This window comes from Melanostigma gelatinosum, assembly GCF_949748355.1.
Source record: "Melanostigma gelatinosum genome assembly, chromosome: 21".
NCBI classification, from domain to species: domain Eukaryota; kingdom Metazoa; phylum Chordata; class Actinopteri; order Perciformes; family Zoarcidae; genus Melanostigma; species Melanostigma gelatinosum.
In genome coordinates, this window is record NC_136654.1 from 13284810 (window position 1) to 13300765 (window position 15956).

At 41.8% G+C, this 15956-nt stretch overlaps 2 protein-coding genes across 3 annotated transcripts; one reads left to right on the forward strand and one right to left on the reverse strand.

The window, feature by feature from the left end:
* Positions 1-504: 504 nt before the first annotated feature.
* On the reverse strand, positions 505-7780 carry tubgcp2 (tubulin gamma complex component 2). 2 transcript variants are annotated; one of them, XM_079293122.1, is made up of 18 exons: positions 7705-7780; positions 7037-7211; positions 6284-6412; positions 5712-5888; positions 5341-5500; positions 4922-5129; positions 4645-4844; positions 3655-3844; positions 3420-3565; positions 3158-3338; positions 2490-2670; positions 2147-2319; positions 1857-1985; positions 1657-1777; positions 1438-1581; positions 1194-1310; positions 917-1062; positions 505-812 (listed from the first exon to the last, which is right to left on the reverse strand). In XM_079293122.1, exons 2-18 carry the CDS (start codon positions 7184-7186, stop codon positions 737-739), a joined length of 2628 nt encoding a protein of 875 aa, XP_079149248.1. In that variant the 5' UTR covers positions 7187-7211; positions 7705-7780; the 3' UTR covers positions 505-736. The 2 variants fall into 2 exon arrangements, with proteins under 2 accessions (XP_079149248.1, XP_079149249.1); XM_079293123.1 differs by having other exon boundaries at positions 7037-7190; positions 7705-7727.
* A 728-nt stretch (positions 7781-8508) lies between these two features.
* Positions 8509-15907, forward strand: kctd2 (potassium channel tetramerization domain containing 2). Its single transcript, XM_079293773.1, has 6 exons — positions 8509-9174; positions 10205-10313; positions 10397-10488; positions 10600-10695; positions 11129-11254; positions 11562-15907. Exons 1-6 carry the CDS (start codon positions 8794-8796, stop codon positions 11589-11591), a joined length of 834 nt encoding a protein of 277 aa, XP_079149899.1. The 5' UTR covers positions 8509-8793; the 3' UTR covers positions 11592-15907.
* Positions 15908-15956: the final 49 nt, after the last annotated feature.

Consider the following 15956-nt stretch of genomic DNA (forward strand, 5'->3'; position numbering starts at 1 on the left):
TTATTATATGATAAATATTTCAAAATTACAAATCAGTAACGTTACCATGTTCTGGGGTTATAATCTCAGTGTTTCACTACTGTGGATAAAAACATATAGTCGGCTAATGTACTATGTGGGCCCAGTTTACTATATTATACTGTGAAATAATATTTGTAAATTTGCCCCTTTAGTCTAAACTACACTGCACATTTGGGAACTTTCCCTAAAGGTTCTGTAAAGGGTTTTCTCGAGGTTCTTGGAAGGTTTTCTTAAAAGACAATCTTCTGATTGTTCCCTAAAAGGATCTTAAAAAGGTTTTTCCAACAGACGTTCAATTTAAGTTCTGTAACATAATCTTCTGGAAATGTTTCCAAAATATTCTGTAAAAGTTGTTAAAAAAACAAAATTCTGAGAACATTGCCCAGAGGCTTTTAAATAAATAATCTTCAGACTATTGTACCTAATGGTAAACATTCTTTTAAAGGTTTAAAGGACGTCGAGAGTCTAAATTCATTCAGTAAAATCTCATTTTAATGAATACAAACATACATTTTCATTGTACAATAAGTTACCCATATGGAGTGCCACGATTTTCAATTTTCATATCAGAATAAACACATTCGTTTATCATTTCCAAAGTAACTGAAAAAGTACAGGATATATAATATACACACTGAAGCGTCAGCTCTGTTGTCTGGATGGAGGTTATCTGTTGGTAGTGACGGGCAGACGCGAGTAAAGGACGTTTTTAATGCTACGCTGATGCTTTCTGACTCCGCTCTATGGCCATCCTCTCCAGCCGCTCAGTGTAGAACCCGTTGAAATCCAACCTGTGAAATAATAAGAGCAGAGTTAGCAAGACTATTAAAGGAAGTTTACAAAAAAAACCCATCAATGACATGCAGAACGCACATTGAATTGAACAGCGGTGTACCTGTATATGATGCTGATCATGCTGTGCTCACAGTCGTTGGTGCTGTAGATGCTCAGCTTGTCCAGCAGGTCCAGCAGCAGCGTGCTGAAGTTACTGTCAAACTTGCTGATGTCTGACTGCAGGGTGTCCGCGTGCTCTGCTAACAACTGAACACAAACAAACAAAGCTGCAGTATTTTTCGTGCACCAGTTGTTAAGTAGTTGGAATGTTTTCTGGTTTCCATAAACATGTTCACGTGTTTCTTTGGCCTTGACGATGAGCGTTTCTTCAGAAATACCTTTGTGGTCGCTCTCTTCTTCTCTGCCTCATCAGCATGTTCGCTCTGAGTGGGAGGCCCGTCCATGGTGGCCTGTTCCAGAGAGAGGCGCTCCAACCTCATGCTCTGAGTGACGCGCTGCAACAGTCGGGGAAAGAAAAAAGATCAGAACAAGGATCCATCAGGGGGCGACTCCTCTGGTTGTATAGAAGTCTATGAGAAAATGACTACGAGGAGAAAAAACATTTCCTCTTCATCAACAAACCTGCATGCAGTTTGTGAACATGACGCAGACCGTCATGAGTTTGGAGAAGATCCTGAGGAGCTCTGGGTTGGTCAGCATGCAGTCCTTCAGGCAGTTGTCCAGGAAGCTGGTGTGATGGCAAAGTACATCGTCGATGTTTGACGCCTGGAGGAGAAGAAGAAGACCAACGGTCAACAAACACGAACGTCAGCGTCGGTCGGCTGGCTGTGCTTTACTCACTGTTTTCAGGTTGTTCTCCATGACATGCCACGTGGGCTCCATCACCTCAAACATCATGTAGTACTGGATGTTCTGCACGAAGTTGAGCATGCGCTGTCGGAGGGCGAACGCAGCCGCAAACCTGCAGAGTGAACGGAGTGTGAGGACATTTTGCGCTTGTTTTGCATAAAAATTCACCTTAAAACTGTGCATGAACTCACCATTTGGCACAATGTGAAGAGTACAGCTTGAAATCCTTGTTGTTGATCCACACGTTGCAGAGCAGCCTCTCCACATGTTTGCAGTAGAACAAGTGTCTGAACAACATCTGGTACCTCGTCAGGGCTTTCCTGGAAAATTAGTATGAATAATAATAATATTCCTGGAATGAATGTTTGTTTGTTTTAATTTTGAACAAAATCATAACTGTATTTAGGATTTATTGTTGATTATAATATTTCCAAAGATGCTGAAGTGTCTAAAAAGTTAAGAAAACGAAACAATATAAAACCTGTTGATGATGAGCGAGAGCGGCCACTTGACGATGTAATCGAAGGAGAAGGCCTCCAGCCCGCTGAGGGCCACATCCGTCGGCTCCGCGTTGATGATGCTCTTCTCCTGTTTGGTCTCGATGGCCAGAACGCGCAGCAGCTGAGTGATGACGTCATGGGGCATCAAGTCAATCTGCGGAGAGACGAGAGGAAGATTAGTGTCGGTACATGAAGGAGTGGATGGTTGGAAGCTCTTGTATCAGTTCCTGTAGTCGGTAGTCAGTGTAAATACTGTAGTCATACAAACAGGTCTAACATCAGATTCATATTCATGCCGTCTGACTCGGAGTGTTTAGCGCCCACCTTGAGGTCGTCTTTGAAGGGGTCTGTGTTGGCTGTGCTCATCCTCAGAGCCAGCTCCAGCAGGGCTTCCAGTCTGGGAGGAACGATGTCGTCCACGGGCTTCTTCAGCTCCTCCTCCGTCAGGTCCATGAAGTGCACGAAGAAGTCCCCTTTGTCCATCAAGAAGTAGTGCTTGATGGATCTGAATGAAAACAACACAGTAAATCACTACATACAAACTGATTTTATAAAAGTCCAGCAATCCAGCTTCAAGACGGATCTTTTTATCCAAGCTTTTAATTAATGTTGTTTTTCTAAATGTAAACTGTCCTGGAGTAACATGAAAGTAGCTTAAACTTGAATAGACTGTTATTATTAGAAATAAATGCTTCGCTCTGTGTCACTCCTCCACAGTCCAAATATGGTCACTTCCTGTTTTTGCTGGTTGCAAAAAAACAAGATGGCGACGGCCAAAATGCTGAACGCGAGGCTTTAAAACGACTCCGTCCACTTGGCGACTTTCTCGCTACATTTAGCAACTTTTGGAGCTAGTGCTGCGAGCTGCTTTCATTGGAAAAGATCTGGCAACATTAGGCTGTTTATTATTCTTTTTTATGTTGGATCTTTTTAAAATCTAGCCTACTCTTGCTAGTTTCTCAAGATTATCCACCCTGCCTTTAACCACTTACCTCAGGCGTGAAACCAGCTCCTTCTCCTCCATGAGGAAGGCCAGCAGCACTTTGCTGGCGTAGTTGTAAGCTTTCTCTATCTGCTCCACATAGGCTCTCTCCTTCAGGGTGTACAGCACCTCTCTGGCATCCGGACACGTCACGTCACGGCCGCACTCCCGAACCACATTCAGGTATTTCCCTATGAAATGACAAAAGAAGGGAATTCAAATCGGTTTTCTAAGAAAGGCTCTTAGAATGGTTTCCATTTGTTGTTTTTTACCTGTGCTTAATATTTTGTCCGCCATTTTCTGTAGAAAGGAGGGAATCCGATGCTGTACGATGGTGTACCTCTGATCCCAGTACTTGTCATTGTAGTCCTCCTGAATCTTCTCTTTCTGCAGCTCGTGCTCCTCCACCATGAACTCGCTGTGAGGACACAACAAGATTAAAAACACGGAGCGGACACGGCGGTAGAAGTGTGTTTTGATATTCTGAGCGTCGGTTTAAAGCCGTGCCTGTACGGATCCTTGATGATGCCCCTGTAGACCCACTTCTCCAGTATTTCAAAGTAAGGGACGCTGGCTGCTTTGGTGAGGTAGAGGCACAGCTCCTGAGCCTGGCTGTCGCCCGTGTAGTTGAAGGTTCGGTCGTGAAGGAGACTCAGCGTCGACCCGCCCATACACTCCCCTTTGTCCACCGAGGACGCTGCGGAACAAGTGGAGGAACATTACTTCACTTTCAAAAGGATAAAAACACAAAGCAGTGGAATAGTAACAGTTTGATTAGTGCAGTCATCTTCTGGAAAAAAGAGTGCTGCAGGAACGAGGACAATCACAGCCTCATGAAACTTTACAACCACAAACTAGAGACTGAGGGCATTCAGACGATGTTTGGACAAAATTGAATTCTTGGAGAAATCTCCTCATTTCCAAAGGTTTCCGATTCTAAATCAGAGCATGGATTTTTCTACGATGTTCTTTAAGGTCTTGGTGTCTTAATGTGGCATTTTGGAGAGATTTCTGATCATTTTTATAAATTCTTCAGCGGTAAAAAACGCTTAAATTGATGTGATTTTGTTTCGTTATTTCATGTTGTGTAGATATAATTTCATTTTTTTTCTTAGCATGTACTTTTTGATGTTGATGTCAAAATGTGCCTTTGGTTGTTGACTTTGTGTATTAATCTTAAACATTTGATGGCATGAAAAGAGAAACTAACAGTACAGGATCAACCAACGCTACAACAGTTTAAATTAGTTTGCTCTTGTATTGTTTGGTGATGAAACAACAGATGTCATCTGTGCTCATCCTGCTGGTGCTGTAGTTTCCTCTGTGAACCGGGTTCAGAGCGCCCTCAAGTGGTTAAAACCAGCAGCCGGTGTTCACACGAGCCCGACAGACTTTCACCTCGTTACATAAACGTGCAGACGATTTACACGTCGTTCTCATGTCTGAACTGGTCCATGTGCACAAAAGACACAAAACTGGTGTTCTCCAGACTCTTACCAATGGAGGCCAGGATCTCCATGGTCCTCATGGTGGGCTGGATGTAAAACCAGAGCTTCTGCAGGGACAGCAGGCCCTGCCTCTGGAGGTGCTCCAGCTGAGTGACCAGGATCAGATACTCCTTCATCAGGGTCCTCATCGCCGCCGTCAGCGCGTGGTTCACCTGGCCGTACTCAAAGGATGACTTCTCCTCAATGAAGCTGAGGGACAAATGAAACGCCACTCATCCAACAATCTGTCCTCAGAGAGAGAACAAATGAGTCAATCACATTCTCACCGTGTTATAGTGGAGTAATACGACGCCACCGGTAGTATTCTGTTGACCAGCTCTTTGATGGACATGTCCAGCGTGGAGTCGACGATGAAGGAGCGGTTCTGTCTCCCCAGAACGGGCTGAGCTGTGATGTCTCGTCCGTCAACTCCAACCAGGACGAACAGCAGATCCTCCACCAGAGCGTGTTCCTGCGCCGGCAGCCCCATCGTACCTGAACAACACACACAGGCGTTTGCTGGAATACACAATTGATTGTTCGCATGGACTACCGTTTTGGAGCCTCGAGTTCGGCGTTTTGGCCGTCGCCATCTTGGTTTTTTGCAACCAGCGCACAGCAAGTGACCATATATGGACTGAGGAGGAGTGACGTAACACAACCGCTGGTTCCCACCTAGTTGATGATCCAGTATTAAAAGTCTTACCGATGGCCGCTGCTGGATCTCCTGGAGGAGTCGGGCTGGTGATGAAGTCTCCGAGGAGAGCGGGGCGGTCGTACACCCAGTTAGGAAACACGGGGTTGGGCTGCGTGGGGTTCTTCTTGTTGTGTTTGTCCCTCAGCATCTTCCGCGTGACCTCAGCCGGCTGCAGACAAAACCACGAAGACACAGGATATTTTAATTTAATTTCGCACTTTTTGGCAGATATAAGGCTGGAGTTTTGGTTTCCAGTGAAATGTTTAAAGCAGCCCTTCAGGTGAACTCTCAAACACACAATACAAGCATCATTTATTGTGACTCACGCAAGATGAGATTTCACGGCTCAGATAAAATGCATCGGAGTAAGAACCGCTCACCAGAGGAGCGTTGGAGCTGGCCGTCACATTGCCGAGCTTCTTTCGCAGCTCATCCAGTTCCTGCATGGACATCTTGGTGCTGGTCTGAGGCAGAGTGTAGCTGGTAGTCGTGGTTGATGTTGTGTTCGCCGATGACTCCGACCTCTCTTTGGCATTCTGCTGCAGAAACTGGAGCGTCTAAAAAAGAAATATTACGACAAAGCTGTGAGATATTGCGATAAGAAAGGTGAACTATTAAGGGTGAATCTGGCAGTTCATCAAACTTTTTAAAACGTGTAGATCAACAAATCAAGCCACTTTCAACACCTTTAGAATGTGTTTCAATCTTCTATTTACATCGGTCTCATGAGCTGTTTGTCTTTTGTTTTTGTAGCTGAATTTACTTCATATTTCACTTCTTTATTAACACTACTATCGTTGTTGAGAGATGAAAAACAATCACATGAAAACACACGATTCATTCTTTACATCATAATCATATTAAATCTGAAACACCAAAAGAGTGAAATAAATCAATTTGAAGTGATAACAAACAAAACCAGTTTATAAGCTGCTTATTAACGATGCATTACCTCTTTATCCTCACAGAGTTTGGAGAGCAGGTAAACCAGAGGGTCCAGGTTTCGAACATTTTTGGACTTGAGCTCCTCATACTTCCTCAAGAAGTCCTCAGGGGTTTTGGAGAACTCTGCTATTTTCACCTGGAAACGATTTAACAGCCATTATCAGGAGAACATCCAGTTAGCAACACATTCATTTCCACAGGGAGTGAGAAATCATTTTCACAGTCATATGCTTCTTGCTTCTTTCAAACCTGATTTAAACTCTGTAATTGTTCTTGCTGTATAACAGCCTTTACTTATATAAAGTACAACTCAAATACAACTCAGGTCAAACTCTGCTGTGACAAGGACCGCCACAGGAGATCCTGTTTGGAATACTTGCACCTCACATGGTTTTGCTTTTCTACCACTGCACATTATTACATATGTACGGTGTAGATTATCTGAGTTATTTAAACTACTGTTAATCGTTGTGTACAGTTATTTTTGCACACTATCGTTCTCTTTTTTGCTCTCAGCTGCTGTAACGTTAACAGTTCCTGCTAGGATTAATAAAGTACTCAATCTATCTGAACAGAGCCCTAATTTATCCTACCATTTGTTGCATGTACATCTGGCAAAAAACACCATTTTGTTGGCTAATGATACCTGCAAAAGATCCGAATATCATCCTCATCACCTTCAGGACATTATGGTCTTGTTCCAAGACTTTTCTGTGCCCTGAGAGTTGTCTTAAGGCATCCCTGAGTGTGTAACACCCACCTTGGCACTGTGAGCAGACACGGTCGTGGTGACATAAGGAGTCCTGTGTTTCTGCAGGAGGTCGATGTAGCCCTCCGCTCCATCGCCTCCTCGAACGTGAAGCAGGCTGAGCAACTCGTTCACATCGTGGTGGATCCTGAACTCGCTCATGGCTCTAAAATGACAACACACTTTACTAAAGGAGAGAGGAAGAGATAAGATAGATCCTATATTAGTCCCACAATTTACAGGACTACTGCAGCATAGAGGAGTATATATACGTACATACAGTAAAAAATCCACAATAACTAAAATATTATATATACAGAAAGAATAATTATTAATCATAAATATTTATAATGCACAGATATTTGGTGTTGGAGGCTAGCCTAGCCCCAGTTAGCTCATACTGATAAACTAATTAAACTAAATCTGTCTCTACCAACTATTGTAAAGTCAGCATGCATGCACCATCTATCTTCTCTTACTAGTGATGCTAAGCTAAGCGTTATTTGATGCTAGCTTGCTAACTGGCTAAAACAGCCAGCTTCTGGGTAAAATGAACTCTGAGGACGCTAACTACGTAGCTATCTTATCCGAAATTAAACATATAATTCGTTATAACAACGTAACTCGGTGATCGTAAGGTTTAGTACAGGTGTAACCCGAGTCTCTACCGAGCACTGTACCTGTCAGTAGCGTCTGGTTCAATAACAACAGCAAACACACGAGCAAGAAACTAAACGCGCCCACAACGAGTCAAATTCTTCTTCTTCTGTTGCTATAATACTCGCAGCACTGGCGCAACACTGTCCTCCACAGGTTAACTACGGTACTGCAACTTTATATATCAGCAGATAATAATTACATCACTTCATTCATTGCTTGTATAACTGTACATTTACTGCACTTTTTTTTAAATAATAATTTTTTTAACGTTTATTATTGTTTTACATGTGCTGTTTCAAGTTATATTATTGTGAAGATTCATTTTCAAAGATGACAAAACATGGAATTGACATGCTTATTTTCCATATAAACACACGAAACACACTTCAAAAGGTAAAAATACAATAAATAGACAGAGGCAAAATGATAATAATTATAATAATTTATTATTTAAAAACAGTTATACCATTAATACTACTTGGAACTTCAGCTGAAACATCTTATTTCCTACATATATATAGATAGATAGATAGATAGATAGATAGATAGATAGATAGATAGAATCTATCTATCTATCTATCTATCTATCTATCTATCTATCTATCTATCTATCTATCTATCTATCTATCTATCTATCTATCTATATTTTAGAGAGATAGATAGATAGATACATGACTACTACATGAGAAGATAAAATTCCACTAACCAAATATGACTGTGTTTGCTTTTATTTTGAAAGACGACAACACAGCGGAAGTAAACAGTAATCACGTTACAACCCGGAAGTGTTGCCTCTTTTTTTCCTTCCTCTGATTAACGTTTGAACGGACGAGAGAATGAGCGATTTATCTCGTGAAGAGACGATTAAACGCGGTGCTGCCGCCGCCGTACAGCCGTTAGGAGTCATATCCGTGTGTTAATCTTCGAGGAGGAGAGAGGAGGAAAGGAGGCGGTTGAGGTGTGAGGAGCAACGCCCTGATGCCAGAGAAAAATACCCTCGCTCTGTTTACAAATTGGCTGGGAGGAAGACATTTTTTCCCCGCAGTGTGTCGTTAGATAATCGCGCGGTTGTGTGTGTGTTTTACAGACGAAGAAAATAAAAAAAAAACATGGCTGAACTGCATGTTGTGGAACCGAGCGGCACTGGCACCATCGAGCAGCCCGAACAGCACCACCACCGCGATGTTCGCGGCTCTCTGCGCCTCGCGTCGCCCACGATCATGGTTCCGCCGCGGAGCAGCAGCAGCGGCGGCAGCCAGCAGCTCAGTCCCGGCGGGGTGTCGAGCGGAAGCGGCGGAGGCGGTGGACGCTCGGTGTTCGGGTTCGCGGCGAAGAGCAACACGAACTCTCCTTCCGAACCCGGTTCGCGCTGGGTTCGCCTGAACGTCGGAGGGACGTACTTCATCACTACCAAACAGACGCTGTGTCGGGATCCCAAGTCGTTCCTGTTCCGACTGTGTCAAGAAGACCCCGACCTGGACTCCGACAAGGTGAGCGCATAAAGTCATAATAATGTAATTTATTTACACTTCTATTATAGTAGTATTTATTGTCTGATAGTAGTATAACAACAATAATAAGGTAAATAGCATAAGAAAATACATAAAAAGGAGAATAATGTAATATTAATATCCAGTATCCCTTCTTTACTTCTAATTTAGTTGGTATTATTTTTAATATTCTATTAAATTCAATTAAAGGCACATTCTATGTAGATTTTACATCGTGAAAAATGTAATTTAAGTAAAAGTAGTAATACTACCGTGTAGAAGTAATCTGTTACAATTAAAACTAGCGTATTAAAGTAAATTAAATGTATTGATTTTAATTACTTTGTATACTGCTGAGTATCTCAATCCATAATAATACATCATAGTTTATTATCTTAGAATCTAGTTTTAATAATCTGAATTTGCAAACTAACAAGTAACTAAAGCGTCAAATATCTGTAGTGGAGTAAAAGTATAAAGTAGCAGAAAATGGAAATACTCAAGTAAAATACAAGCACCTCACAATTGTACCCAGGTATGTGTCATAAGATGTGCGTGCAAACGCATCTTTAAAGAAAATTGATTGATGCTGGTACAATGGTTTACTATTTATATATATATATATATATATATATATATATATATATATATATATATATATATATATTGTATAATTTATAAAGTAACTAGGAACCAAACCGTACCTCTGAAATGAGGTGATAGTATAAAGTTAGTAACATAAAATGGAAATATTCATGGAAACAAAACAAACTCCACATACTAAATGAATATTTGGATCTTAAAGGTTTGTTTTATTTTTTTCCTTCAGCAGAAATGTTTTTATTATTTTGTCCAAACTGATATGTTTTCAGACTTTGCTCCAATCATATGCATGAAAAATTAAATAATCAAACTTGCAGTGGTAAAGAGCTTTATTTTTGGCTGTTCATGTCTTAACAGTGAGGACAACCCAAATCCTCCTCAACCTTTTCTTATTTGTCGTGCCCCCCCCCCCCCCCCCCCCCTGCAGGACGAGACAGGGGCCTACCTGATCGACAGGGACCCCACATACTTCGGCCCCATCCTCAACTACCTTCGTCACGGGAAGCTGATCATGGATAAGAACCTGGCGGAGGAAGGTAAGAACGTTGTGATCTGATTCAGAACGCACAGAGACCAGAAAACCCAGTGAGGTCTCAGGATTCAAACATTTGCTCCTCAGGTGTTCTGGAGGAAGCCGAGTTCTACAACATCGCGTCTCTGGTGAGGCTGGTGAAGGAGAGGATACGGGACAACGAGAACCGGACTTCTCAGGTACAGACACCACACTTCCTCCTCTGACTAATCCAGACTGTGCAGATTGTTAAAGTTCTCTCCCTCTCTCTCTGTCTCTCTGTGTGTTTCTGTTTGTGTCGTGGCCCTCAGGGACCCGTGAAACATGTGTATCGAGTACTTCAGTGCCAGGAAGAGGAGCTCACACAGATGGTCTCGACCATGTCGGACGGCTGGAAGTTTGAGCAGGTGCAGAAAATACTGCTTTTTATTTATTTCATTCCTTTTTGTCATGTTTTAGTTCATGCTTCATGCAACATTTACATATTTGTTCCAGAAGGATACATTTTGGGAAGCCAGTTCAATCATGTTAGTCCATGTTAGTTCCAACCAAATATACCGGTACATGTTTTACTATAAAAAGTACAGATACTTAGCATCATGTATTGTGATATTTAAGGTTGTATCTAAGGATCATTTATTAATCATAATACATTTACATAATACATAATTTACATTTAGCTGAAATAACTTCATATATTCACAGCTGTTTAAAGTGAATTCATTTATTTAAAGTGAATAGAAATATTACCCACAATTCCGATTGTTTAAACTCTGATGAGTCACAGAACTTTTCAGTGAACTTAATATTTCCCCCTCTCGTGTTTTTTCCCGTCCTCAGCTTATAAGCATCGGCTCCTCTTATAACTACGGGAACGAGGACCAGGCAGAGTTTCTATGTGTAGTTTCTCGTGAACTCAACAACTCCTCCAACGGCATCGTCATCGAGCCCACCGAGAAGGCCAAGGTGAGCCCGACGTTCTGTTCTTTACCCACGAGAAGACCAAAACCAACCGGGAGTCTCTGTGTACCGGATACGAGTTATAGTGTTTTTATTCTGATTTAACCAAACATAGTTTCCACGTTTTAATCTGCAGCTAACAACATAAACAAACCCTTTCTAAAGGTTCATTCATTGAAAAGAGATGAACAGTACATCTCCATATTTAAGAACCTTGAGCAGCTTTCTGCTCTGATGACATCACCAGTAACTGAGCTTCACTTTGAGATTTTAGGGGACTTGTGTGACTTTGTGTTTCTGTCCGTTCTCACAGATCCTTCAGGAGCGAGGCTCGCGGATGTGAAGAGACGGCGAGCTAAATAAAACTTTATCAACAAAAAAAAAGAAACAAAACAATAACACGGAACATTTTCTCCCGTTTTCATTGAGATCCACGAGTTTACCCTCCTGCCACCGTCATCATCAAACCCTCGCTCTTCCCTCTCCTCCTGTGCTCCAACAGGACCCCGACCCTCTTCCTCCTCCTCCTCTTCCTCCTCCATTGCGGATTCAGGCGGAGTATAAAAGGGATTACAAGTGAGCGGGTTCTCCTCAAAGCAGCTTTTTTCCCTCTTGATGGTCAGTGTCACTGCGGTGCTGATGGACACACAGAGCATCATCATCATCATCACTTTTACATTTGGCTCTGTCGACTCAGCAGAAATCTTCTCTGGACTCTTAAAGGACATAGAGGAACGAACACAACTCTGCGGATTTTAACCTGAACCCGCTGATGGAGCGAACAGCCCACCGGCGCCGCTGCCGCCTCCCTCTCTGCACTCCCAGTATCCTCGGCTAGATGTCCGAGGCAGGTCACCGGCGCCGACACAACAAACGAAGGGTGGAGGTGGAGTCCGATCGCTCTGTTTGAGCCAGCCGGATGCTTCGTTTTCCTCTTTTAGAAACACCTTAAACGAGTGACTAACCGAACGTCTTTCTGCCTTCCTGACATCTCGCCCTCCTCCTCTGTTTCCTGCTCCCGGTGCTCGAGTCGGCCGCTCCTGTTTGGGATATTTTCCGTGCAAAAAAAAGAAGAAACCAACTGACTCAAAGAAGACTGTGTACAATTAGTGGAGGCATGTGAGGAATCTATATAAATCTATATAGGCTACATGATGAAATAATCTGAAAATGATGTAATTACTGATTTCTGTATCATAGTTGTCATATATTTACATATTCTCAGTGGGTATTTAAACGACGGGAGAAAATATCACTTTTCATAACCAGATTGAAACCCGGTCACATGGATGTGAGTACGTGTGTGCAGTGCCTCTCTGCTTTTTAAATGTCCACGACTGAACTTTCACCTCCTTTTTCAGCTGCATGCTTTCTGTCGTGTTCCTCCCAAAAAAAAAACACAAAAAAAGAAGTTTTCTCTTCAATATCCCGCTTTGATCTCTTGCATATCTTAAAAATTGTAATTAGGGGAAGAGGAAACGTGTCGCTGTGGACTGTGGCCCGGTTTGTGTTGCACCTCGTGCTGATCTCACCGCCTCCATCTGCTGAAGTGCCGTCTCATGTTCTGCAGCAACTCGTAGCAACTGTGGCGCGAGCGCGCTGAATCCCTCTCGTCTCGCTCAAGAGATACCTGAGATACCTGAGCCCACGTCGACGCTTTACGGACTGTAAGCTAACCTGCCACACGGTGTCCTCAGTTCCCCCCCGAGCTTCGGAGCAAAGCTTTTATAGTTCCAATTTTTTGACGTTGTTTTTGCTGTGCCCGCAGATAGAAAATAACTTGGCTTGAAGTGTATTTTTCTTAAATCTACTTGGCATTAAGTTGCAGTGTGACGGTGCTGATGTTAAGACATGTAACAACAATACACGTAAACTGTCCTCGATCATAACCGGAACCACCTGATTATCAGGCTGAATATGTTCCAAGTATGTGTTTCTAAATTGATTGTGAAATGCACTTTTTTTGTGCAAGTAAAACTGAATTTGCCGCGCCATTAAAATGTGCATTTCCTGTAAAAGCTACAAGTAACTAAAGCTGATATCAAATATCTGATTAATAGATCAAATATTATTAGCTTTATTTTTCTCTGTTTCTTATCGTTGTAAATTAAATATCTTTGAGGTTTGAAGATGTCTCCTTGGGCTCTGGGGGAAATGTGACATGGTACACTATTTTTAGACTAAACTATTAATGTTTATAGAGAAAGTAATCTGTAAAATCATCGTTGGTTGCAGTCATAGCTGTCATCAAACAATGATTGCGTTCATTCATGAGGATTCTGTTTTTCAGTTAATCGGTTAAGAAAGTAGTGAAAAGTGAAAGTTCGCAGAGTTCCCGGTGACGTCTTCAAGCTGCTTTTCATTGATCTAAAACAGAGAAACTGAAACCGTGAGTTTTTGCTGGTTGATGGACTTTTCTTTTGATTGATGTTCACAATGACAGTTTAACGTTGTTACTGGTGTAAATGCAGCCTTGTTATACGAGCAACTTAATGCAGAGTTTGAGCTGTACTCACACATATCAGATGGAGAATCTCAGACTGAACATTTTAAATCCCTGAAAAGCTAAAAAAGAAGAAACAGAAGAGTTACTCAGACACACCTTTCTTTGTACAGAGAACATATTCGATGCAGTTATGTTATATCACGCATGAACAAACAGAAGAATAGCTGTGCTGTTGTCCCGGTCCCTGAGGCTCAAACTTTGATTTAACTTCCTCTTTGTTCCGTTTTCTTTTTGTGCGGTTTTAATTCTGCTAATCTGAGTCGTGAGCTGCTAACGTCTCATTGAGGAGCAGTCATTCCTCCCTCGTTGTATCTCCGGGCCTTGTTTTGCAAAGCACCATGGGTGTTTCCCCTTCGTCTGTGTCCAGTGTTGTGCCTTTTGACCTGTGTTTTGCACAGTTGTCTCCCCCCTGCGGTCGCTGGCTTGTTTTTTTATTGTCAGTGTTTCAGCGAGAAGCCAAACAAACAAAGGTTCTCTTATGACACAGCTGCTTTCCTTTGTGCCATTTGCTTCAGAGCTAAAACTGTTCACATCACTCCTCCAGTTAAATCTGCTGAGAACACTGGCGGTGGTTTTGGTTTGTGTTTTACCAAAATGGGAGGAAAGCAGGAAGAAATCAGCTTTAATCTTAGTAACACTCCAGCTGTGCTCTTGTTGTGATCAGAAGTCGATTTGACCGTTCAGATTTCTTCTTGAGTTGCATGCTGAAGCCACCTCTGATGATCCCAGTCTTTTAACTGTACGTAACCAACCTCATTAGAAGCACTTATACCCGTCACCTTCTTGGTCCCAGTTGGATCTCCCATCGGTTGCTTATCGTTCAACGGTTCCCAAACTGAGGGAGCGTCGCAAGATGGTTAAAAAAAGATCGAAGAGCAAAAACTAACTTATTTATTTGTCGTTTCATTTAAGTTTTGTCAGGCCTCAGGGCCAACTTCAAAGATTACAAAGCAAAAGTCAGATGTAAATCTGTACGTTTAATATTAAGATTTAACAAATAGAGATGGTGAAATATAGTTTTCTGTGCCCGGAGTGAAGAGAAAGATAATTTCACTAAATTTAACTTGAGGTGTTCAAAGTCGTCGGATTAATTTATTAGAAATTCAGCCGTAGTTTATTTTAACATGAGGTCAAAATGTTAACTGTTCAAAACTTTGCTCATAAATAAAATGTTAGAATGTTAAAGTAAGACGTTAGAAAAGGTAAAGATCATACCTGCTGAGCATAAGCATGCTAACAGGGCTGCACACTAGTTTCTCTGTGGATTACTGGACAGTTCTCTGTCGTTCAGGAGTCAAATAAGTGATTATGAAGAGTTTGTTGTTGAACTGGTCGCCGCTGCTTTTAAAGAGTCTTAAACAGGTTTGGAACCGCTGACCTAAAACAAAAAAATTACTTTCTGCCATTTAGTTTTTACTTTCACCTGCACTAGTTAGTCAAACAGATTATGTGCAATTATAACAAATCTGCAAAAAGAAAATATAAATATATATCTGTTGTTCGGGCACGTGAGAACACGAGAGCATGCATTGTTCTAGAGATTATGACGTGTACTGTGTACTGGAGTTTGTCAGACCTCCATGTTGGTGCAAAGTGTATGTGATGCATGGTGGTGAAGGGGGGGTGTAGAGTTCGTGTGTGGAACAGTTGGTCTACAGCAAGACACGTTCTCCGCCTCACACGTCATGTTTCTTGGTTGTTTTATTGTATCTTTGTGACGTCAGTTTAACTCAACTTCTAGATGCAGAATAGATTGAACAAAAAGTACCCCCCCCCCCCCACCCACACACACACACACACACACACACACCTCTGTTTTAAAGCATTTACTCAACACACAAAATAAAGCTTTTTTTGTTTGAATCCATGCATCATGTTGCCAGTTAACCTGTAAACACACTGCATGCGTTTGTGGACATGCACCTCTTGTACTCATTGTATTGATGAAATGTCACCTATTAACCGTTACTTTCTGTTCATTTAGCAACAGTATTGATGTCACATGTGAATATTGTCGATGGAGAAAAAAAACATTTTGGAAGCTGACAAAACTATTTTTTTGTTGTCTGATCGTTTGTTTCACTTTTATTTATTTAATGTTTTTTGGAATTTTGTCTACAAAAGAATTGTCGTTTCTTTACATGTGACGATTTTAATGAAATAGCTAAAAATGTGAACAAAGTACAGTCTCCTACTTGAGTA